Raw genomic sequence first — 24,083 nt, forward strand, 5'->3', positions numbered from 1 at the left:
ATAGAAATAACTGACTTAAAACCATTTTTAGCTGGTGAAAATATTAGTGTTCTGATCATTTTGGCCACCACTGTATATGTTAAATATAGAAAAAAAGACTTCATTGTCATATATAAACAAGGAGACAACTAGGACCAGAAAAATATAAACAAGGAGACAACTGGGACAAGGAACTGTTTTGTACATTTTTTACCAAGAAATTCAAGTTGTACAAATTTCCACTGTTAAACATAAACAAAAAAGCGTTAAACATACATATCGCTTGTTTCAGACACATGTGCCTAAAACACTACAATCAGGTTGAAACGGAGCATGTAAAGCTCTGCTCCTGATGATCACAAGATCCAGATCCCGCGTGCTGTCTCCTACAATGCTTGCTTTCATGCACTCATGGCCATGGGGCCTTGTGATCCAGACAAAGCGGGCAAAACACTTGACCACATACTTGAAATCACACTCGAGAGAGAAATATGTATTACAAAAAACTTGCTTGCCTTTGGCAACACCTTTTTTTATGGACAATCAGTAAGCAATGATACTGCTTTATCATCTCTTAACCTTGCAATCATGTTTGCATTTACAGTGTTATTTGCATTCATATGGGTGGGCAAAATAAAAAACTGGAAAAGAAAAAGAAATTAAGATATGTTGAAGTCAGATGTTGATTAATTGTTGTTCTTTGGTAAATCAGACTACATTGGCCACGCTGTATGTTTTTGATTCACTAAAAAATAACTGGGCTCATAAGAATCGTTTTTTCATGAATCGGTCTACACTGGTCGTGCTGTATATGTTTTTGAATCACTGTAAAGAAGCGGTTCATAAGAGTCATTTATTTGTGAGTCAGACTACACTGGTCATATATTTTTGATTCACTAAAAAGAAGTGGTTCAAAAGAGTCAGTTGTTCATGAACTGGACTACATTGGGTGTACTTTATGATTTTGATGAACTATAAAAAGACACCAGCTCATAGTGTCATTAGTTCGTGAATCAGACTGTATCGTTTGCATAATGTTCTTTTTGAGTTCATCCTGCAAAAACAACTCAATAGCCATTTCTTGCCATTAGTTTGAGGTACATAGTTCTTTAACTGCATGACAGTCAATACAGGCCTACGTTCACAATTCAGTTAGTTTTAGCTGCATCTAAAATGCAGTGCAGGAAACACTGTTAAGTGCTGAGGATTTGGAAGTAAATCCCATGGAATGGATTTAAATGTGATAAACAGAGATTAAAGTCCTATATTATACTATAGGGCTTGCTTTTACCTTAATTTATCCGTAAGTCGGCCGTGATGATATCTTGTTTATATGTGCTTGATAAGATTAAGATAAAGGTTTGAATGAGCCACTGAACCTGTATCTTAGAGATTCCGTGTTTATTTGATTTAATGCCAAACCCCTTAACATTAGTTTTAAAATAAAGCTGATTCCCTGGATTAAATCATGGGTTTGTAGCTGACAATTAGGGAATAACTATGGGACAGTTTGCTGGTAGCCAAGAGCATTTTAACTTAATTGCATGAGTGGAGTAATGAAGTGTCTCTTTCTCACTCTCACACATTCAGATATATTGTACAGATGCACAGGCCAGCTGTTAAAACCCTGGCCTTTGCCAAAAATTGCCTCCATCCTCTTGAAGATTGTCTATTCCTCTGGAGCCAAAAAGAGAACATGGGCTCATCTGAATCCAAAAAGGCACTTATTATTATGGAAGTGTCAAATCTACCCTAGCTTCCCTGTAGAAAACAAACCCAGTAAAAACAAGCAAGAAAGTGAGATTAAAAACAGACACATGTTTAATGCCTTCTGTGGTGATAGATGATGTCTGCACACAAAATTTTTAGCAAGAACTTGCAGTCCAAAGAAACAATTTAATTTGGTGGCAGAAAATGCTTGTTTGTTTACTTGGAGAGCTTAAATCAGCACTACAGTGGACATAAATACTATTTTATCAACTTTAATTGGCTCTGTAGGGCTTTTGACACGATGCTTAGTGTTTTTTTTAACCCTGGACTAAAGATGTGTTCACATTTACTGTTGTTCAGCAAATGTTTGCAGACAAAATCCAGACATTGCAAAGCTAAAGTTAAACAGTGTAAAAAAATGTGGCCCAAAAGTTTTTTTGAATTAAATTATGATTAAATTACTGATACTTCAGTATTTCAACTTAGAAAACAAGGCAAAAAAAATAAAGTTATCTTTGTAGATATCTAGTTGACTGGCTAAAGTGCCTCGGACAAAACACTGGCTGTCTTTCAAAGATTTGATGCTACTAAACTGAACCTTTTCCAAATCCAGTGATTATAGATCTTCCTCAAAAGCACTTGTATTAACCTGGTACCTTGCATTTCACCTCTTCTCCACCTCGTACTAATCTAGCTTACACATGGTATTGTATACTATGAATACTGTTGGCTCTTATTATGATGAATTGTTTGATATGTTTATCATTTCTAAGTTGCTTTGGATAAAAGTGTCTTGTAAAAGCATGTGTGTTAATAAATGTACAGGGAGAAACCCCAAAACCTGACTACCTAAGACTAAATTAAATGAAGTGTGATAAGTCCATATCACCTTCAAACAAATTCTTCTTCCTTCATGTTCTTCTTCTTTTTATTCCCCTCCTCAGATCTTTTCCATTGTGATCTTTGGATGCATTGCTAACGAGGGCTATGTGAACCGTCCAGACGAGGTGGAGGAGTATTGCATCTTTAACCGCAACCAGAATGCCTGTAACTATGCCGTGGGTATGGGATCCCTGGCCTTCCTCTGCTGTGCCGCTTTTATGGCACTGGATGTCTACTTTCCTCAGATAAGCAGCGTTAAAGACCGCAAGAAGGCTGTGTTGGCTGATATTGGTGTTTCAGGTAAACTGTTGATATTACATGTCAGTATTTTTCTATCACTGATTAACTGCAAGCCTCCAGCCACACTATTGACACTCTTTTCACCATACTAAAAGTGTCTCTATGAAGGTAATGTTTCCCATATACACTTGATTTTAAGGTGTTCTTGGCTCAAAAGCACCCCTAGAGTCTAGATCTGAACTTCCGCTACTGCAGCATTAACTTCCCTCTATTGGTAAAATGTACCTTCAGCTAGATTTACTGCAGTGCTGTGCTGAATTTGTGGTGCAATAGCGCCATCTAGGCCCTGTAAATATGAATTGACCATTTTATCAGATCAGAAATATGCTATTGCTCTATTTTCAGTTTATTTGTTTCCAACCAAAGGCATTTATTGTAATGCTTTATTGATATGGAATCTGCACCTTCCCATTTTTCTCCCAGCCTTCTGGTCTTTCGTGTGGTTTGTGGGATTCTGTTTCCTGGCCAATCAGTGGCAGGTGGCTAAACCAGAAGATAACCCCCTCAAAGAGGGTGGAGACGCAGCCAGAGCAGCCATCACCTTCGCCTTCTTCTCCATATTTACTTGGGTCTGTACTGACTTAATTATATCTTATTCTTCTGTCATTTTTCATTTAAAGTGAATGTTTCCTACAAAATCTAATTGATCTGAATCATAGTTCATTTGCGAGATTCAATGTCTACATTTTCTTCTCGGTCAGAATTTTCATTTTATTATATAGATGATGGCTGGGCCCCTTTCTCTTCCCAAGGCCTTTTATTAGACCAGATTACATTGGTGATGAACCAGTAATATTTGTATCACTTCTTTAGTTTTATAGTTTTTATTAATATTTTGAATTAGCTTCTTTATATTTTCAGTTTTCATTTAATTCTAGTTTGACTTCCAATAATTGTATGTGCTTTAGTCATGTTTATTTTTTTAAACATATTGTACTTCTAATACATCACGTTAATAAATTTTTTTATTTCAATTTTAGTCATTTTAGTACTTAACATTTTTTTAGTTAGTTGCCAAGGTAATATTTCAAATTTTCTTTGAAGTTTTTTCATCTAATAATTGCATTTTATTAGATTGCATGCATGTCATGCTTTCTTCTTAATGAATGACCTGTGAACATCAACCACTGTGCATGACCTGTGCTTCTGATCCACATGGCTTCATTCTAATGAATGAATCTTCTTTCTGTACTTTGCTCTCTAGCTTCTTTTCCAGAGAATTCACTTATTTACCCCAGTAATCTTTGCTTCGCTGTTTGCAGATTTCTTTCTAATCTCTAATTCATTAAAGCACTTCTCTTACAGAACCCACCCAGCTGCATCGATAAGATTAACCCAGTGTTGTTGAAATGTCTTTCCCATCATTCTTTCTGTTGATCGTTGGCTCTGGCTGATGTTTTTTTTTAGGGTGTTCTTACATTCTTGGCCCTGGAGCGCCTAAAGAAAGTCTCATTTGAAGAGGAATACAACAAACTGTTCACCCCTCATACGCCATCTCCATTTGTTTAACATTTACCTTACACATACTTGTTTACTATGCCATAGACATCAACTACAGAAGCACCCCTCAAAAAATCCAACAGTCATGGAGACCAATGAAGATGTGATGTTTTTTGATATGTGGTTTGTTTTTTGTTACAGTGCCATATCAAGCCCTGAACTTTCTTGTACAAACTGGGAAGAGTTTTAAATAACATATGATACATATCTGCCTGGAATTATGAAATTATTACAATAGGATCTACAGTGAGATGATCTAATTTTCACCTTTAGGTCTATTCCAGCATTTATCATGCAAGTAAAGACTGGGGTTAAAGGTACAGTACGTTTCAAAGGTTTGGGGTCAGTAAGATTTTTTGAAAGAAATTAATACTTTTATTCAGCAAGGATGCATTGAATTAACCAAACATGGAATTCAATTCAATTCAATTCAAGTTTATTTGTAAATTACAATTTACGATACAAATCATTGCAAAGCAACTTTACAGAAAATTACGTTTCTACAATATTTAGTGGTAGCTTATCAGTGGTGACTGTCAGTTAATGTACATATGGCAGAAATGTACGGAAAAATCTATTAAAGACGTAATCAAACAGACGATGAACACTATTAACAGCAATTATTATATAATGCAATCAAACTTATAGCAAAATGTGGTAGTTCTGTATGTTGTTTCAGGGTTGGCATCATCTGAGGTCCTCTGAGGGGTTGGCATCATCTCTTCTCAGGTGTTCTGGATCCAGACTGAAGCTTGTGTCAATCCTAGTTACCACAGGATGTCAATGACTTCCTTCAAAAACATTAACAGAGCTTACCAACCCCAAACTTTTGAATTGTAGTTTGTGTGCTAGAAAATCAATGCTTTCTTGGTGATTGTTTTTTTTTTTATTGCAGTGACACTTTTAATTGAATAGGGGGCACCAGTTGCACATTAAAATGTTCAGCTGAGCTCTTTACAGAATTGTTTTGTAACATTATGCAAGATTGTCTACTCTTCAGGATTTGTGGCCTGATACTTTGACGACATTACATGCTCATTCACCTCTGTTGTTATCATGGCATTTCATGATCTTATTTTAATACAGTTTGTTTACAGTTGAGCTGTTGTTGTTGCTTAAAATCTTTAATGTATATTTATCCTATGTGATTGATCTTATAATGTATACTGGCAGATTTGTTTGATTAAATTGTCTTAAGTTTGTCTCAAGTTCTGGTTTTATGTTTTGTTTTGGATTTAGGTTTTCTAAGTGTATGTTTAAAGAGTTTGGTTTAAAAGGTTATAGCTAAATATTCACGACTCAGTTTAGCTTAAAGCTGACTAACCATCTAAATCTTATGTTTTAATCAAACTAATGCTTTTCTCTTTTTCTCTCTCTCTCTCTCTCTCTCTCTCTCTGGTCCATCCTGTCATTCTTGTTAATTCCTTTCATTTAATTCTTACCTGTTTCCCTAACTAATACCATTTCATTCACTATTCACCATCAAAACTGAAAATTCCTCCTCCTCCTCTCCTGTTGCCATAATCCTATAATTCTTATTGAAATTCCCCCTGATCCCACCCTCTAAACCTCTCCTCTTGGCATCTTCATTTTCCTAAAGGCTGGTCAAGCTTTTTTCGCATTCCAGAGGTACAAGTTAGGTGCGAGCTCATCTCTCTTCTCTCAGGACTATACTGATCCCAGCCAGGATCCCGCAGGAGTGCCTGCTGCAGGCACGGAGTACGCTGGATACAGCGCTGACATGGAGGCTAATTATGACGGCTCTGGTGGATACCAGAACCAAGAATACTAAGGTCGAGTATAAGGATGTACAAAACAGCCTTAACAAGCCAGGCTGACTGGGTTACATGGGGGAAACTAAATATTTGAGGTGAAAAGGACAAACAGGAACTTATTTTGGGGTAGAATATAGGGACCAAAGCAGGCTGACAGGAATTCAGGGGTTTGGTGCTAAAAGAACCCCTTGTGGAATTAACTTTTGGTGGCAGTACATGATTAATGAGCGTTTCATTAAGTCTATATTAAAATATGATATTTTGCAGTTTAGAGACTGGCACAGGATCTCTAGAAAGTGTTTTTTTGTTTTGTTTTTTTGCCTTGGGTTTTGGGCTTATGGGTTTGATCAGATTGATTGATCTACAGATGTGTGTACATCCTGGTTTAGTACACTTTATCCAGATTTGTGAAAAGAAATCTAAACTAAACTAATGGAACTTTGTCTCTAAAACAGTCATAGGAACTAACTAGCTTAATATTGGCCATACAGTAATAGTGAGAAAACCTGACCAAACTAAATATTTCTAAAGACCACAGTGTCTTTTTGTTGGTAAAGTGTAGGCGCTTCAATGGAATATATCGTTAACCCTTAACCTGTCACCAGGGCCGCATTAACCATTGGGCTAGGGGCCCTGCAGTAAGTCATAGCCCCGGGGCCCAGTGAGGTCTTAATGCGGCCCTGCCTGTCACTAGAACAGATACTGCATTGATAGCTCTCTGCTGCCATTTTGTCAATATCCAACGATCTTAAAAGATCATTTTTAACAATGTCATGTTCGGGATTACATCAGTCTCTGCATTGTACCAAGAGAGAAACTGAATGGTATAGACCAGGGGTGGCGAACGTCGGTCCTGGAGAGCCGCAGCCCTGCAGAGTTTTGCTTCAACCCTAATCAAACACACCTGAACAAGCTAATCAAGGTCTGAAGGGTTACTAGGAAGCTACAGGCAGGTCAGTTTTAATTAGGGTGGGAGCTGAACTCTGCATGGCTGCGGCTCGCCAGGACCGGAGTTCGCCACCCCTGGTATAGACTAATGTAATACAGAGAGTGAAAAATATTGAGAAACAATTAAGGTACATTTTTGAGAGCTGCTGAACTGCACGTTGTTTTTTTTAAGTTGTGCGGCTATGGGTGCATTATTTAAGGTATGTTTCTTTACAGAAAGGCGACATTTCATACGCACAGTGGTCCCAAACAGTATTTGGTCTCTTAAGCAACATTTAAATAGCATATATGTCTGTCATTGCACAAAATATCAAACCAATGTCATTTATTTTAAAGAAAGACATCACAAGCACACTTTTCAAGCAAAGCATTTCACACAAAGTAATTTGTTGGTTTATAAATTCTAAAACTATGGACCTATTGTAGCTAAGTCATCGCCAAATAAACAACATTTCGCGGGCAAAAAGCTCCATTGTCTATTGGCGATAGTTTAGCAATATACGAAGCACAGCCCACACAGAAACCACGTTCAAACCAACACATTTTCTGTTAATGAACGGACAAATTCTCGTGACGAACTCGATGCGAAATCTAGGGGGGGAGGGAGGGATATTTCGCCCTTGCGCCAAACTCCTGATCGCGCGGACCACACCTTTAATATGATGAACACCTGTGTGAAATTGGGCTACATAAACTACAACCACCTCGGAGTCAGTTCATGCATTTTAAAGTGTGACTTAAGAGTCCATGTATGATTTAGGGCCGCTGTGCATGTCGTTTTCATCATGGTAAACGTTTACATTTGTATCTAGACTAGACATAATGACCTTTGAGGTTGTTATTAATAGGCTATCTTTTAATCATGAATGTAAACAATGTGGTGCAACACAAAAATTCACTAGACTTTGAAACACGTTTTTCAAAAGGGAAATGGCCAGGCTAACACTCGGCTGCATACTAATTCTTTATGCTTCACTCTAATGTGAACAAAAATGAGGCAGAGCCCCTGAGCATGAAAAATTAGCACATTGTCTAAATATGACAAATTAGTGCTAATGACTACAGAAGACAAACCCAGCCAATACCTCACGATTATGCTAGGAAGAACAGACTAATAGACTTCATTTCAATGCTAATGTGTCAAATCTTTAGGGCAAATGGTCATGTCATTATAATGGTCTGTCACTTGTGGAAATATTTTTCATAATTATGTATGCTAATTAGTTCCTTTGTAGCACCCCTAGTATTGTTCTCTTGCAATCTTTTTTTATCATTTACATTTTTTTTTTGTTTTTGATCATAGTTACTGTAAAATCTCTTGCACTAGAGCAGCAGCGTTGTGCATTACAGACAAATTATTTTTTATTTTAAATTGTTTAAAATAAAAATAAAACAATTATTCATAATTATGTACCTGAATATATAAAACCAGCATATTTTTATTTAATGACAAAGATGTAATATAATCAAGTACACAAAATATCTTTATAAATTTATTACCAAAATAACTCAAAAATAATAATAATATCAATTGTGTATTTTGCATTTAAAGGTGTTGTAGAATAACATTTATCCTTTCTCTGTTTAGGAAGTGACATTGTTTTCTGAATCGGGAAACTTTTTTCTCTTATTTTATTTCTTGTTGAAACTCCTAAAAAAGGAAAGCTAAAATACAATCAATATATTATATAGGTGATGTATCAGATGTGTTCTTATATAATGTATATGTGCAGTTATGGAGCTGGGATAAAAAAAATATTGTAAATTCTTTTGATGTGGTGACTGTCCATTAACTAAATCACTAGGTTAAAATGGCTCAGTGTATTTTGTCCTGTCTTGTATGTTGCTTGTCTGGTAAGACGTCTGATATAGCTGAAAATAAAAGAAATTGACTGATGGACATAGTTTCTTATTCTTGTTTCTGTTCATAACTGGGTTTGTACAAAAAAAATCTTTTGAATTTCTTTATATATATTTGTCTATTAATAGTATACATTATAATATTTTTTTTATTAATACGCAAACTATATGATTTTTTAGGATGTTCATGAACAAATACAAAGAAAAAATAAAATAAAATTAGAATTATAAAAAAAGGGTTTAAGCATAAAAATAATAAGTATAATACTGCTTTAAATTGTTGTTTTTCCAAAAAAAAAAAAAATTTAATGTTTAATTTAATTGCAATTTTGTTTTTGTTTTTCTGAGCAAAAAATAAATATACATGTTCCCCTGATTTACAGAAGAGACCCATTAAAATGTCATTCAGTGTAACAATCTTGTCAGGCATATTTACAACAAAAATCAATTTATGACATATTAAAAGACTAATTACTTTCACCCCAAATATTAATTAGTTGTAATTTTACATTTTTAAAATGTGCCACTATCCTAGGTTTTGCCCATTTGTCAGTAAGAATTTTTTACTCATTTAAAACACAATCAAATTTAATATTCTCCCTTATTTTTTATACATATTTTAATATGTACATGTCAGAATAAGCATGTTGTTTGAATTTTTACATAAATATTGTGTTACACTGAATGACAATGTAACATTATTTCAACCAAATTTTGACATTTTATTCTCCAAAAAGTTATTTGAAACCTTAAAGGATAGGCACTTTACTTATATGTAATGTGCTTTCTATGGACATAAAATCACTTTTGTTCATTTCTTTTGATGCAGACATCTTAATGTCTTTGACCCATACACAAATTATTGCAATTTATGAATTAAAATGTTGATTCTGTGAACATTTTTATAAGTTAGTATGTAGTGTGTCTGAAAAGTATTTACACTACTTTTCAGGGGCACCATATGCAGCATGGACATTTTGGTTTACCTATAGGCCTATACAACCTTATAAAAATTTCTAATTACTGCTGTATACTACCATATAAAAATTCGAATTTCTTATTTATTTATTTATTGAACCATACATAAAAAGGATTATGCTTTAAAATAAATGTTACTTTGCTCATTTGTAATGCAATTAAATTCATTTATATTTAAGTTTTGCTTAAGCATCCAAATGCTTTTTGTGGATAGTGTATGAACATGCATGACAGGAAACAAATTTAGTGCGCATGTCATAATCTACAGAACCAGCTTCATTACTGGAGTGATGTGACATTTCCTGGTTCTCATGCTTGTGTAGCTCTACATGGTGCTACATTTCCATACTATAGTATGCTGAGTGGCCACATTGCAGGAGAGGGACGGCACAAGGGTGAGATCAGTTCCTGTAATCGCCTAGTGCGTCACTGAGAGAGCAGTCAATGACAGACGGGACAGAATGTATGTGTAACATGAGAATATGACTGTCCATAACCTCTGTCCACACAGCACTATATTCATCTGATGAGTGAAAACAGCACCAGCGCTCACTTGGTCTGTCACTGAACACATGCTATGACTAATGCTTTTCCATATTAACTATATTTTATAGTGGTTGTTTGAGAAGAGAAAAAAAAGTTACGTATTGAAACATTTTAAGTTATTGATCATTTGGTAGTTTCCTACAACTTTGCAACAACATATGTTTAATCTGCATACATAAATAAATAAATACAGCAGCATATAGTAGAGTTTTTTTTTTTTCTTTTATGTGATATTTAAAAAAAAACAATTTTAAGGGATTATATTTGCAGAAGAAGATTAGTACAGAACAATTGCTGTCACATGTTTATAATCTCCTGTCTGGTTACAGATCCGAACACTGTTTACTTTCCATTGAAAGCCTTTTGATGTCTGTTAATAGGCTCATGGAGGAACAAATGTCATGCTGATACAGTGTGATCAAGCATTTCAGCATCAGCAACAGAATCCATTCAGATAATAACTAAAGAAACATTTAGATAGATAGATAGATAGATAGATATGTTTGGAATGTGTCATGGAAATTTGAGTTGCTGGGGATTTCTTAGGTCTTATATGCGTGTTCCAGTGCTGTGCTACAGTGTGTCTGTGAATGTTTTGATATGTGGGTGTGTGAGTGTCAGGTGTCATTGTAGACAAAGTACGGAGTGATTCCATCAGCCAGAAATAGCAGCAGAGCTCTATAAAAGTCTGACACACGCTCCGGCAGACAGATGACCAGACAGAGCAGGAGACAGACAGACGAGTCCTCCCTCAAACTCAAGAAAAAGAAAAGAGAAAAAATCAAAGAAAATTACAAATCTTTAAAACAGTATTGTAAAAGAGTTCAGATCTTTGACTGACATTTACATTTTTAAGCCGCTCACAAACAAGTTGAAGATGCAGATGTGCACAGTCCTGGAGAAAAAAGGTGGATGTGTGGTTGGAGCCGAGCTCAGCTGCAGTGTGAGGGAGGAAAATCCAAATATGAAAGAGAGTTACACCGCTAACTGGCGCAGCATCAATATGAAGACTCAACCTGAGGATCGGTGAGTGCATAGACATTCACATACAGTATATACAACTAGATGGAAGCTATTTATTTATTTAGAATTTACTGAATGTCAAGGATCTCTATTAAAGCATTCTAAATCTTTTAAAACAGATTTAATTATGATTTATTTTTTAATAAAAATAATATTAAAAAACATTGCTTAATTAATATTTTTTGTCAGGATTTTAAATAGTAAATTTACCTGAGCAGCAAAATTGCAAAAAGTAAATAAATAACAAGACTTATTTTCAGATAACATATTGAATTACACTGGGAAATATCTTTTTCTTGTTTAAAACATAAACTTCACAAGTTTATGTTTTAAACATTTGCCAGTGACATATATTCTCTAAAAACAAATCTTAATATCTTTGTATCTTATGCAGTTCAGTTTATCTGGATTTAAGCATCTGTAGATGTTTTTAATTAAAAAATACTTTATTATAATTAATATTTATTATTATAATAATATTGAGGTTTTGCATTGTATCTTGCATAAAATAAGGTTAAACACACAATTAATGTCAAAACTTTCATTCATAATTCTCCATTTTTCTCCCTCTCCAGCCAATCGATGCTGATGTCAGACGACTCTCGCCGGGAGTCCCTGTCCCGTTACTGGCAGGCACGTCCTCTCAATCAGGCCTGCCCATCGGGTGTTGTCAGAGTGGGCACTGTGGACACAGGTGTAAGGGAGCACCAGCTCTTACCCAACAGGAACAGCCTGCCCCTGCCCATCTTTAAGCCTGCTGAACTGGGTGTCCGCCTGGGCCGTGGAGCTCCACACACCCTGCAAGATCTGCCTCCCGCCAGGGTTCCCGACGGAGCCTGTCCAGACAAGAGACCAGTGGAACAGATCACCAGGGACCTGCCGCCCGTCAAGCCCATGCGAATGGAGTTTGCTAAAGCACCCAGAGCCCTGGGCCGATCCATGTCTCAGGAGGCCCAGAGGGGCTGAAGAGCAGAAAGACAAATATGAGTCAAAGACTGTATGGACGTTATTAAATAATGATACAAAAGGCAGGATGAGACAGAGGGGGTAAGCAAGTAGAAACTGGTTTTTAGGGATAGTCAAACAGCATATGCAGAGAGTGAAACTTCAAATGATGAAATGATGTTCATGATGGCAAAAAGAAAGCTGATGATCCTGATAATGAACTTGATGACAAGAATTATGCTTTGTATAGTAAATTTGAGTTGTAAATAGTAATTGCTTGTTTTGTATTGATTATGTTAAAAACACAGCACTTTTTGTTCGGTTGCCATTAACTGAATGTGCACAGGTTCAATTTTGAGCTCATGTGGATGTTTTTAACATGCTGTCAAGGTTAGTTATGCAAAAAAAAACAAAAAAAAATGTAAAAGAGAAAAACTTTTAATTTTGTTAAAACTTGATTATTTAACAAATAAGAAGCACTATTCATTGACAGTTGGTATTTTTTGTTGAATTCATTGATAGTTGATATTTGCTATTTACCTTAATCACTTCAATAAAGGTTTATTAGTATAAAATCAATTTTGTTTTTGCTTTTATATTACTATTAATGAGAAGAAAGAAAGAAAGAAAGAAAGAAAGAAAGAAAGAAAGACTCTGTGAGAAACAGGTGCTATTTTTCCTGAAATAGAATAGAATGGCATTGTTAATCAGGAAAGGAGATCATTCCTGCCACAGCTACCATCAATGTATTAGCATGGCACTACTTTCTTCTTTAAAGGTTCACTACGGAGCTTCTGTTGCCATCTGTGGCCGAAACATAAAACTGCATGTTACTTGTGGAGACGGCCTGATCATTTTGCGCAAACGAGTTCTTCTGATTGCCTACACAACGCTAAAACAAATAGGCTACTATAACCTGTAACCTTAATCATATCTTAATGGATATGCTACTGTTTTTCATGATCGGATCCATCCATGAATATTTTTTGAACTCTGAACTGATTCCATTAAGTATTAATTTGACCAATGAAATCGGCTACGGGGTTTGCGCTTATCGCACCCGCACCCCGCTGTTCGGCGCGGATGAATCTGATGGTTTGAGGCAGTGGTGCCCAAACTCGGTCCTGGAGGGCCGGTGTCCTGCAGAGTTTAGCTCCAACTTGCCTCAACACACCTGCCGGGAAGTTCCTAGTATGCCTAGTAAGAGCTTGATTAGCTGGTTCAGGTGTGTTTAATTGGGGTTGGAGCTAAACTCTGCGGGACACCGGCCCTCCAGTTTGGACACCCCTGGTTTGAGGTATTTAGGCCTACACGAACACCATATTAAATCCAATTTGACCAAGACCCACTAGTAACGAGAAAGTCACTCAAAGACAAATATCTGAAAAATATGTCGTCTGAACAAGTAACATAATATGTCATCGTAGTAGGCTATCCAGATCTCTGTTTACGGACATAAAGTAAACACGATAGGATGAATGAGATGAAAAGGAATTTCCTGCCAAATCCGACCTGACCCTCATAGTATAAATCAGCCTTCTAGAGAGCTTTTCACATATGCCCCTGATTACAAGAATATTTTTGTCCATTTATATTACATTGTTTTACACATAGATCATTAAAAGCATACAAACAAGGACTGTGCATATGTTCTGTAATATGATGATCAGTTCTGGAATAGGAAATGAAAAGAGGGGAGGAATGGAATGTGAAGAGGCAGTCGGGCAATGGTCAGAACAGACAGTGCTTTGGCATCTGTGCAACTCTCATTAGTTTGTTCTTTATAGCAATGCTTAAAAGACTTCAGCTCAGTTTATGACTGTTCCAGCATTAGCAGTCTGGTTGTTTTTTGTTTTTTTACAATAGTATATTATAAGGGAAAATTACCTGCACTCATTTTACTATATTTTTATTGCAACAAATCCTGGCCATTTTTACAGTGTGTTAATTAAAAGGTATTTTTTTGCTTGAGAAAGAACAGAGTAATTGAATTCTGAAATAAATAATATAGGAGCTGAGATTTTTGATGGATGACAAACAAGTAAGAAATCACATCAGAAGCGTTCGTCAGTAGAACAGAGTGCTTCAAAAAGGACAGAAGAGTGAAGCTGTGCTGTGACTCTGGTACATGCTGTCTGCTTCGGCGTTCTGTGACCTTGTGCCAAAAATGTCATAGTCAGGAGGACACACTGTCTTGTATGCTATCTCTCACTTTATTTCTCTTACTGATCTCGCACTAATTAAAATATATCCTTTTATTCTAGTCGTAATCATGGTAATTTTTCTCAGTATGTGCTGGTGTCACACTGACGGCTACTAGATATTTATAGCTAAATAAACAGAGCCAAAGGACGAGACTCTAACAGGACGAGAGGGAGGAGAGGTGCTGGCGCTGGTGGTGACGGGGGGCTTCTGCACCCCTCCACTGATCCTTTAATCCTGCTTGTTCTCGTTCTTTCTGCTGTTGGATTTTTCAGCTGCTGCAAATGTCGCCACACTCAATCAGCTTTGGAAACTCAGCTTTGGAGTTTATTTCTGATTGTTGGACATCCCATGTTACATAATTAATGATTATATTGTATGATATTGTATAAATTGTTAGTATTTCAGATGTATTTTTTTTAGATAAAAAGAAATTATAAGAAATGAAAATTCTAATTTGATGTGCAATGTAAAGTGAAAAGACTTTTTTGATGCATGCCAGAAGAAAAAAAGAAGAAGCTGGGGCCTTATACTCCATCCATGAACACCTTTTAAGATGTGATATAAATGAAATTATTCAAATTGGTTGTAGTTTGGCTAGCTATATAAGTCTGTATATTATGATTAGGAGTGATTGGAACATGACTGTTCATCTTGTTTAAACACCAGCAGCTTGAAGAGCATGTGTGTCCGTGCAGTTTTGGTGGGGTGGGTTGTCAGCTGATTTTATTTGGACCCCCGTCTGTCTCCTGGAAGCTTATGACGAATCTTCACCTTTATGTGCCAGCATCATTGATGTGCTTGAGCTCTCAGATAACCCGCATAACAGATATGTGTTATGAGTCATTGCATGGCAACACACACAGATACACGTTTATTTAGAGAATGAGTGTTGTTGTGATGTTTTCTGCATAGTGCATTTTAAAAATCCAAAGAGCAAGTCTATCTAAAACAGATTTTCCTTTCCCTTCGAATTGTGAGACACTATAAACAGCGTGACTTCTGTTCCTTTAAATAAATGTTCCACGTGCTTATAACTCCAAATGGAAAACTGCATGTGTTTAATTGGTGTGGTGTGGAGAATTATATTGCATAAGAGGGCAGATCTGACAGAGATACATCAGTCATCACTGCAACAGGCTTTACAGACACACACAGCCTGTAATCCACACCACTGCTAAGCACGTCTACATTAAGAGTGTGTGTCTGTATACACAGCGCACAAGTCTAAGTGATGACAGTGCACAATTTCTGCAAGTAAAGGGCAAAGACTACATTACAAAACACACACGTTCTTCTAACATACACACAAGTCCTAATACGTGACTGAAAATTTAAAACCCCTTGTGCATTTGAGAGAAACACGCGCACACACACACCCTCTTGTGGTAAGAGTAGGTATTCCTGTGCACCGGCATGTTTTTCCACAGCAACATCTAAACTGTAATCACATTGCGTAATATGTGTGAGAAAGTATTTAAATACATAACCTAGACCCACTTATTCCATTCCCCAGCATCCCAGTGCATTCCACCATATATTTTTGCTTCTATCCCTTATTTCTTTTTTTTTTTTATGAACGATCAGGTCATGCACAGTTATTCCTATTAAACAGTCTTAATTATGGTCCAATATCCCTGACAAACCCCTTTGGCCTAACAGAATCTTCAAATGAACAAAGTACGCAGATTAGATGCATTCATCTTTTTTTTTTTTTATAAAATAAAATATAGGCTATTTATATTATCACACTTTCTGATGTTTAACAAAATACTTGGATAACATGCTTTTCGTCCTCTTGAAAAATTACACGCATGCGCAGTATCATCATCAGCTCACCGGTTCTCAAATCGGACGTGTCCGAAAGAAACGGTTCTCGGTTCAGTGTACCGGTGATCCGAAAACCGATGCAACCGGTTCTTGACTCGAGAACGAGAACCGCTCCAGCAGTGGGCGTGTACGTTCGTTGTCCGGCTCGCTGCAGGCATGCTGCTCTGCTCGTGTTCATCTTCAGTTCTCTCTTCACTGCAGTTCAGTCAGTGTACTGTTTGAGTAAATGAATTACTCCGGGATATTGGTTTATTTCGACTCAGAGGGAGTGTCAGCCACGTTTAAAAAAAGTGAATCATTTAAGTAATTTGTGGATTAGTGCTAACTGGAGATGCGAACCGTTTCAAACGATTCAGCCGATTTGGTGAACTGGTTCAACCGGATCACTAAGAAGAACCGGTTAAATCGAACGATTCGTTCGCGAACCGGACATCACTAATCTACACACCCCCAGACCCAGAAACCTGTTAACACAAGAATCTGTTGAAAAATGACTGATTGTTCTGCTATTTTAAATATGAATAGCTTTCACTGCACTCACATTTAACAATGGTGCCTAGTCCAGAATTATGAAAACATACAGGTCTGGCAAGTTTAGAATTGTGAAAGTACATGCAGGTCTTTTCTCTGTCAAGGTGAAGCACCAACTGTCTCATAAGCAGGGCAATGCAGTGTCAGTGCATAGCATCGGGTTTGGTATATATGTCTGAATATATTGGCTATTGAACTCATGACATTTAAAGGAAGATATCATTTTATCACGTTTACTTTATCACAATATCACAATTAAGTGATTACATGTGAATCTTAAACAATTGAATTACTTCAAGCATTAAGCAAGATATTTAAATCTTGGATATACATTTTTGATATTTATGATATTTACGTTTTTGGCAACAGTTGCTTCTAACTTCTTTTTTTTTTTTTTTTTTTGCAATTTAAACAAAATCTAACATTTATAGACATTTAATAAGCTGTGAATTTCTTTCTCTAATTATAAAAAAAAAGTTGAAGAGTCCTAGGTACTGCATGACATTATTTTACAATATTATGTAAATATTATGTTACAATAATGTTAATATTTCTCAGCTCTATTGATGATGATCACCTAACCACAGCTGTTTGTGTAGGAAACATGTTACAGCATCAGCGCTTGCCAAAGACAGGTTGTTTCATGATGATTGTATCATGTAAATAAACAAAGTGATAGTTACAACATGTTGCAAGTCCTAAATTGTGAGGACAGATTAAAATCAGGAGAAATAGAGACGTGACACAGGTTAGCAGCTTCTCCGTCTTCACATGTCAGCATCTTTATTATTACACATCAGTATCTCTTATTAATGTGAAAAACATCTCTTAGCATAAAAGCATTTTTACAAATATATCCAACTTATTCTTCAACGTGGAAGTAGCCTATGGGGCGATACTTCCGGTTCATTAGTCGCTATAGGAAAATAACGAGGAAAAATTAGGTTACAACGTGCAGTAAATGGTAAAACTGTTTGCACTACAAATCAGTGTGTTCATAATTAAGTGAATACATTAAAACAATATGGTAAGACACACCAATTTGCGATATCAAGCAGCAAAACGAGCTGTTTTGTAGCCTACAGCTAAAAACAGCTGGAAGCAAATGAGCCTGGAAGCAAAACCCATAGAATTTACAAATGGCCGCGCCCATTTTTACGGGAAGAATAACTTCAGTTCAATTCACCCTTACATTACTGTGACAATACTACAATAATAATCATGTTTGTATTTGCAGATATAAATGTGACAAATCACATCAATATAATATAAAAAATAATATCTTTCCCTTTGTTTTCCTTTCCAATTTTTTTACAATTTCTGGGACAATATATGACAAAACTTACATTAATATGCATTACTCACTTTTTTTCACAACAACGTGGCACAAAGTCCATTCGATTCAACAAAAAACTGACATGGAAGGCTTAACATATCAGAACCAGATTAAATAAATAAACAAGTACGAGTGAGAAAAGGAAAATGAGAAAAAGCAAAGCAAAGCAAACGTGTGTGTGTGTGTGTGTGTGTGTGTGTGTGTGTGTGTGTGTGTGTGTTTTCAGTGTGAGCCGATTATACACATAGAGAGAGTATAGTTCCGATATAATGTGACTTACTGGTAGCTGCTGTTGTTGCAGAAAGTGCTCTGGTTTTACCTGTTGTGTGACCAGAAACCTGTTAACACAAATATCTTTAAAAACGATTAATTTGTTCAGCTATTTTTCTTTTTCTTCTTCTTCTTCTTCTTCTTCTTCTTCTTCTTCTTCTTCTTCTTCGTCTTCTTCTTCTTATTATTATTATTATTATTATTAACGGTCAGCGGTTATGGAAATTTGCTAAATTTGCTCAAAACAATTTCACTACTTCAAGCATTAAGCAAGATATTTACATTTTTGATATTTATTTTTGAAATGTAAGATACTTACAGTGGGTGCAAGTTTTTGTTTGTTTGTTTTATTTCAGTTATTTAATAGTGTTGAATTAAAAAAAAACATGAACAGAGACAAAAAAAACATTGATTTCTGAATTTGATTCATATTAGGTCTCAGAAAGCACTTTTTACAGATCTCAGGTTAACACAAACATCAGCGTGTTCATAATTTTCATGTGTTATATGTTTAATCCACCATCCATACAGAGATGGATTGCAGATTAAATGAAATATATGTCTGTGAATGTTAGACCTGGTGTGGACTTCATCACTTCAATCACACCAGTAAATGAGTGTATGTATTTTATAATACATGTATGGATTAAATTATGAAGAATGATGGATTGGAGATGTTCTTTTTTTCTGTGTTCTACATGCTTTCTGCAAGCTTTTTCAAATAGTTTTCATAAAGTGTTGGAGACAAGTCCCAACCACATCCGCAACAGACGTCTATGAATAATCTCAGAATTGGTGTTTCTGAAAAAGAAAAGAAAAAATCAAAGATAAATTTAATAGAAGGTGGGGCCAAACAACTGTTGATAAATGTGGTGGTACTTGCTTTACATCTCATTAGAAACCTGGCAGTTGAGGAAACAGCAGTCAGATCACAGACCAGAAGATAAGCATGAAGTTTAACACAGCTTTGATTGTTGCCGGAACCATACTTCTCAACATAGCAGGTAAAATCTTTCTAAAAATCTGTAACATTACAAAATTAGATGTAAGTTTAATAGTGTTTCTTTTGATTGTTTACTAACTGACAAGCAATTGAATTCCTAAAAACCTTTGTGAACATACACAACACACTTGACTGAATTTGTTTCTCATGATTGTTTCTTTGGATCTAAAGAAAGAGTTATGGTTAAACGCTTGGAATTGGTTTTGTAGATAAATCTAAATTGTGCATTTTTATTAATTTCCTTACACATGCAAAATGTATGTATATATTTTAATGGATGAGTTTAATACATGTGAATTCCTTCAGTACTGTTTAAAAAGTCTCTCGGAATGCAGCTCAGAATGGGTTGAGAGAATGTTTAGAGTGTACAGAACTGAATTATGAACGGGACTTTTTTTTTGGTCTCCATATAAATCATAAATAGTGATAAAGATAGTTTCCAAACGTTTGATTGTTTATTATATTATGTTTTACTATTGTAAGTATACTGTATATTATAATAATGTAAAATGTGTGATATTTCAATAATAAATATATTTAAAATTACAACTAGCTATAAACAGTTTATAGCTAGATTATTTTTCATAGGTTGATTGCTAAATTGCTGTACGTCTAAAAATAAGTCAAGTCATTTTTATGGCATATTTATATTATATTTGTATACCATAATCAATTATGGAAAAATATGGAAATTATGGAGACAGCAGCTCTAAACAGCAATATTGCCATTATTTCAAATGATGAAATCTGTGAAATATGATTGTATTAATAATTATTATTAATTGAAATAAAATGGAGTTCGTGGTTCCAAAGCAATGGCATGATTCACAAACAGATTTCATATTTAAAACATTTGAGTCAATTATACTCCGAAACTTCAATATGTCAAAAACTGACTGGTAAATATGAGCAAGCATGTTTCCATACATCACTTTATCAGCTCCGTCCAAAATGATTGTCTACTTAACTTTGTATTTGTCTACCCACAGGTTCCCTCGGCCAGTTAGATGGTAAGTCTTGCTCGACACAGAACTTTCTTCTATGACGGTGAGTCAGTTTTACAAGGAATTGTCACATTGTCTTTCCTCTCATCAGAGTGTGGTCAAGCCCCCCTCAACACCAAGATTGTTGGAGGGGAGGCTGCAACGGCAGGGGCTTGGCCTTGGCAAGTCAGCCTTCATATCACCTGTAATGGGAATCTGTGTTATTGTGGCGGGAGTCTGATCAATAAAGACTGGGTTTTATCGGCAGCTCACTGCTTGCAGGGGTATGTTGAAACCTTAAATAAGGCTTAAAGGGGTCATATGATGCTTTTTTTAAAGATCATTATTTTGTGTATTTGGTGTAACAGAATATGTTGACATGCTGAATATCTCTTTTTTTTGAGACTTTAGTCTTTGCAACTTCAGGGATCTTATCTATGCACAATCAGCTTGTAACACTCCAAAGAGAAAGGACAACTTGAAATCGCATCATATGACCCCTTTAAGATACAACAGTAGATAATAATAGTGGGATTAAAGCAAACTTTCTCTTTACAGATTTGGTACATCTGATATTATGATGTACTTCGGGCACCTGAGACGATCTGGCTTAAACCCTCATGAGACAAACAGGACAGCGAGTCGAATTATCATTCATCCTACCTATAACAATCCTAAACATGACAATGACATAGCACTGCTCCAGCTCTCCTCCTCAGTGACGTTCACTGATTACATTAGGCCAGTCTGTCTGGCAGCTGCTGGTAGTAAATTTGCTGCAGGTACAGAGACCTGGGTCACTGGATGGGGCAAGCTACAGTCTGGAGGTGAGTGAAGATTTCTCTGCCATGTAACTGAATACAAACAATACTGTTAACCTCAACAATGTTTTTAAAAGCCATTAATGTGTCCTCTGATCTGTGTCACAGGTTCGTTTCCTGACATACTGCAAGAGGTGCAGGTACCAGTTGTGAGCAACAGTGACTGTTATAATGCTTATGGAGGGCTCGTCACAAACAACATGATTTGTGCTGGATTGATAAAAGTGGGGGGCAAAGGTCCATGTCACGTAAGACAAAAATTATTAATTTTTAATCCAAAGCAATTTGCAAGACACTACTCACCAGTTTTTGGTCATCCGCAAACTTTACACTGCCAGTTGCTTAATTAAGCTCAGTCTTTACTCCACTGATCATGAACTAATACACTACAACTGCTTTTACTACACCTCATCAAGTCAAGTCAAGTCAAGTCTGCTTTATTGTCAATTCTTCCACATGTACAGCACATACACACAGAGAATTGAAATTGCGTTACTCTCAGACCCTTGGTGCATACAGATAACACTAACAGTAGAACATAAATACAGATAGATACAGATTAAATATAAAATACAACTATACAAATAATGTCAAATTTAAAAAATGTAAAAAAAATATATATAAAGCAGCACAAGGCACATGGCAGATAGAGTAAAAAAGATTTGTAGGTGGTCCATGGCTACATCACTACATCACTTTCAGAGACAAAGAGCATATACAGGCATGACCTAATTAATACCCTTGGCTAATGATGATATATTTACAGTAAGGCTTAATGATGATTGATTCGTCTGTGATAATAATGTTGTTAGTAATGTTCAGTTTCTTGCACAGACCAATCAATTAACTTCATAAGACCTCATAAGGAGCCATAGGTATTAATTTTGTGTTGCCTGTACTGCATATGCTTTTTTGACTTTCAAAGTAATGGTAGCTGTGGAGATGCATTTTATGAATCACCAAGAATTCAGCTTAAAAAAATCTTCTTTGCTGTTGTACTGAGTGGGAAAAAAGTCACCTACATCTTGGATGGCCTGAGGGCGAGTAAAAATGTAAAATGTATATTTACTGTATTTGCAGTAGCAAAGGCTCCCTCCAGAGTACACACTTCCTGTGTATAAGGAATTCACTAATAATCCGTGCATATACTGTGCTGATTAAGACACTTACATCACAGTAGTCATGTGTAAAATTAACAAATAAATAAATTAAATGAATAAATGCATACATAAAATAAAAAAGGTAGGGACCTATACTGCAGTCAGCCACCAGTGGACGATCAAAATGTTTTGGATTTCCTTTTGAGAACGAAAATTTTTCTCTCAGTGACAACAGAAAAAACCTCAGTGCTCTTACACTGACAAACAATTGAAAAATACACTGCCTCAGGAAAAAAAAAAAAAAAAAAAAAAACGCTTCGGTGGATACACAGCCAGCATAACTGTAACCTTTGCGCTACACTAGCATACTTATGTCTGTTACAGTTGCTTGCTGTGTATTGTCAGAGATATAAATGCTAAATGTTTGTCAATACAGGGCGACTCTGGAGGTCCAATGGTCAGTAGGAACGGCTCCCTGTGGATTCAGTCTGGCATTGTGAGTTTTGCTTGGGCCAAATGTGATGACCCCAGATATCCCGGTGTGTACGCTAGAGTCTCTCAGTACCAGGACTGGATCATCACTAACATAGCCAGCAACCCACCTAGATTTGTCGAATTCAACAACTATGGATTCAGAAGTTCATTCAACCTTTTTTTATTTTCCATTTCTCTCACATTCTCCGTCATTCCTTTCACCTTCTCCCTCTATCGCTCTACCTAAAGACTGTTTAAACAGTATTTCTCAGGGTTCTTTGATGAAGAAAACAGTTGTACTGTACTCGCTCTCATAAATAGGTGAAAAGAGTAGTTATATTGTTATTTTTGCCATTTATTCTTTCTGTTTTAAAAAAATCTTGAAAAGCTGATGTTAATGACATTAAAAACGCATAGACTAATGAAGTACAGCATGCTTGCACCTTGTGAGATTTAGGATGTTTGATCAGCCGATATTGATTTTTTTATAACAATTATTTGTATGTTTATATGTCTGATAATCAATATGCAGATTCAGTGTATATAGGGTCTGAAGCTCTGCGATGTGATGTTGTTAAAAATGTAATTATCTTTAATCAGTTACAATGTTGTCTCTCTCTTCATACTGTCTCAATATTTTTGTGTAAACTGTGATAAAAAAAATGTTCAAGATTATTTGATGCATACAAAAAGTTAAAAAAAAAAAAGGTTTAGAAGATACACCAAAACAGTTCTCCAAACATTCAAAACATTTAAAAAGATCTTAAATATTCGAAACTTTTGACACACACACACAGAGTCCCAGTAAAACATAAAAACCAACGTGTGTGTGTGTGTGTGTGTGTGTGTGTGTGTGTGTGTGTGTGTGACTGTTACATTTACATTTAGTAATTTATCCAAAGCGACTTACAAATGAGGACAATAGAAGCAATCAAAACCAACAAAAGAGCAATAAAAAGCACGTGCTATGACTAGTCTCGGTTAGCCTAACGCAGTACATGTAGCAAGGTTTTATACACACACACAGACACACACACACACACACACACACACACACACACACACACACACACACGTACATATACAC

General features: G+C 35.9%; 3 protein-coding genes and 1 long non-coding RNA gene across 5 annotated transcripts in view; 3 read left to right on the plus strand and 1 right to left on the minus strand.

The window, feature by feature from the left end:
- The window catches only part of LOC107684634 (synaptogyrin-1-like), a 13,946-nt gene extending 7,205 nt beyond the window's left edge, over positions 1-6,741 (plus strand). Inside the window, exons 2-4 of one of the 2 annotated variants that reach the window (XM_016480934.1) lie at positions 2,634-2,871; positions 3,295-3,440; positions 4,279-4,758. In XM_016480934.1, the coding sequence (XP_016336420.1) occupies positions 2,634-2,871; positions 3,295-3,440; positions 4,279-4,380 (486 nt within the window). In that variant the 3' untranslated portion in view covers positions 4,381-4,758. Of the gene's footprint in view, positions 1-2,633; positions 2,872-3,294; positions 3,441-4,278; positions 4,759-5,971 lie in introns of those variants that run through there. The other variant, XM_016480933.1, reaches the window with a different exon arrangement.
- A 371-nt stretch (positions 6,742-7,112) lies between these two features.
- LOC107684636 (uncharacterized) lies at positions 7,113-18,381 on the minus strand. The gene is made up of 3 exons (XR_001633877.1): positions 18,371-18,381; positions 16,028-16,030; positions 7,113-7,179 (listed from the first exon to the last, which is right to left on the minus strand). It is a non-coding gene; the product is annotated as an uncharacterized LOC107684636 (long non-coding RNA).
- tcap (titin-cap (telethonin)) lies at positions 11,171-12,468 on the plus strand. The gene is made up of 2 exons (XM_016480935.1): positions 11,171-11,504; positions 12,077-12,468. The coding sequence occupies exons 1-2, from the start codon at positions 11,356-11,358 to the stop codon at positions 12,465-12,467; spliced, it is 540 nt and encodes a 179-aa protein (XP_016336421.1). The 5' UTR covers positions 11,171-11,355; the 3' UTR covers position 12,468.
- Positions 18,382-19,564: 1,183 nt separating the features above from the next.
- On the plus strand, positions 19,565-23,243 carry LOC107684647 (trypsin-like). The gene is made up of 6 exons (XM_016480954.1): positions 19,565-19,619; positions 20,608-20,628; positions 20,714-20,885; positions 21,160-21,428; positions 21,531-21,670; positions 22,959-23,243. The coding sequence occupies exons 1-6, from the start codon at positions 19,565-19,567 to the stop codon at positions 23,241-23,243; spliced, it is 942 nt and encodes a 313-aa protein (XP_016336440.1).
- Positions 23,244-24,083: the final 840 nt, after the last annotated feature.

This window comes from Sinocyclocheilus anshuiensis, unplaced genomic scaffold, assembly GCF_001515605.1.
Source record: "Sinocyclocheilus anshuiensis isolate Anshui unplaced genomic scaffold, SAMN03320099.WGS_v1.1 scaffold573, whole genome shotgun sequence".
NCBI lineage: Eukaryota > Metazoa > Chordata > Actinopteri > Cypriniformes > Cyprinidae > Sinocyclocheilus > Sinocyclocheilus anshuiensis.

Excerpts from the sequence above, each read along its gene's own strand:
- tcap (XM_016480935.1), top strand. The coding sequence starts at position 11,356 with ATGCAGATGTGCACAGTCCTGGAGAAAAAAGGTGGATGTGTGGTTGGA. Across the intron at positions 11,505-12,076 it reads AAGACTCAACCTGAGGATCG|CCAATCGATGCTGATGTCAG; the intron begins GTGAGTGCATAG and ends CTCCCTCTCCAG.
- LOC107684647 (XM_016480954.1), top strand. The coding sequence starts at position 19,565 with ATGAAGTTTAACACAGCTTTGATTGTTGCCGGAACCATACTTCTCAAC. Across the intron at positions 19,620-20,607 it reads CATACTTCTCAACATAGCAG|GTTCCCTCGGCCAGTTAGAT; the intron begins GTAAAATCTTTC and ends GTCTACCCACAG. Across the intron at positions 21,429-21,530 it reads GGGCAAGCTACAGTCTGGAG|GTTCGTTTCCTGACATACTG; the intron begins GTGAGTGAAGAT and ends TCTGTGTCACAG.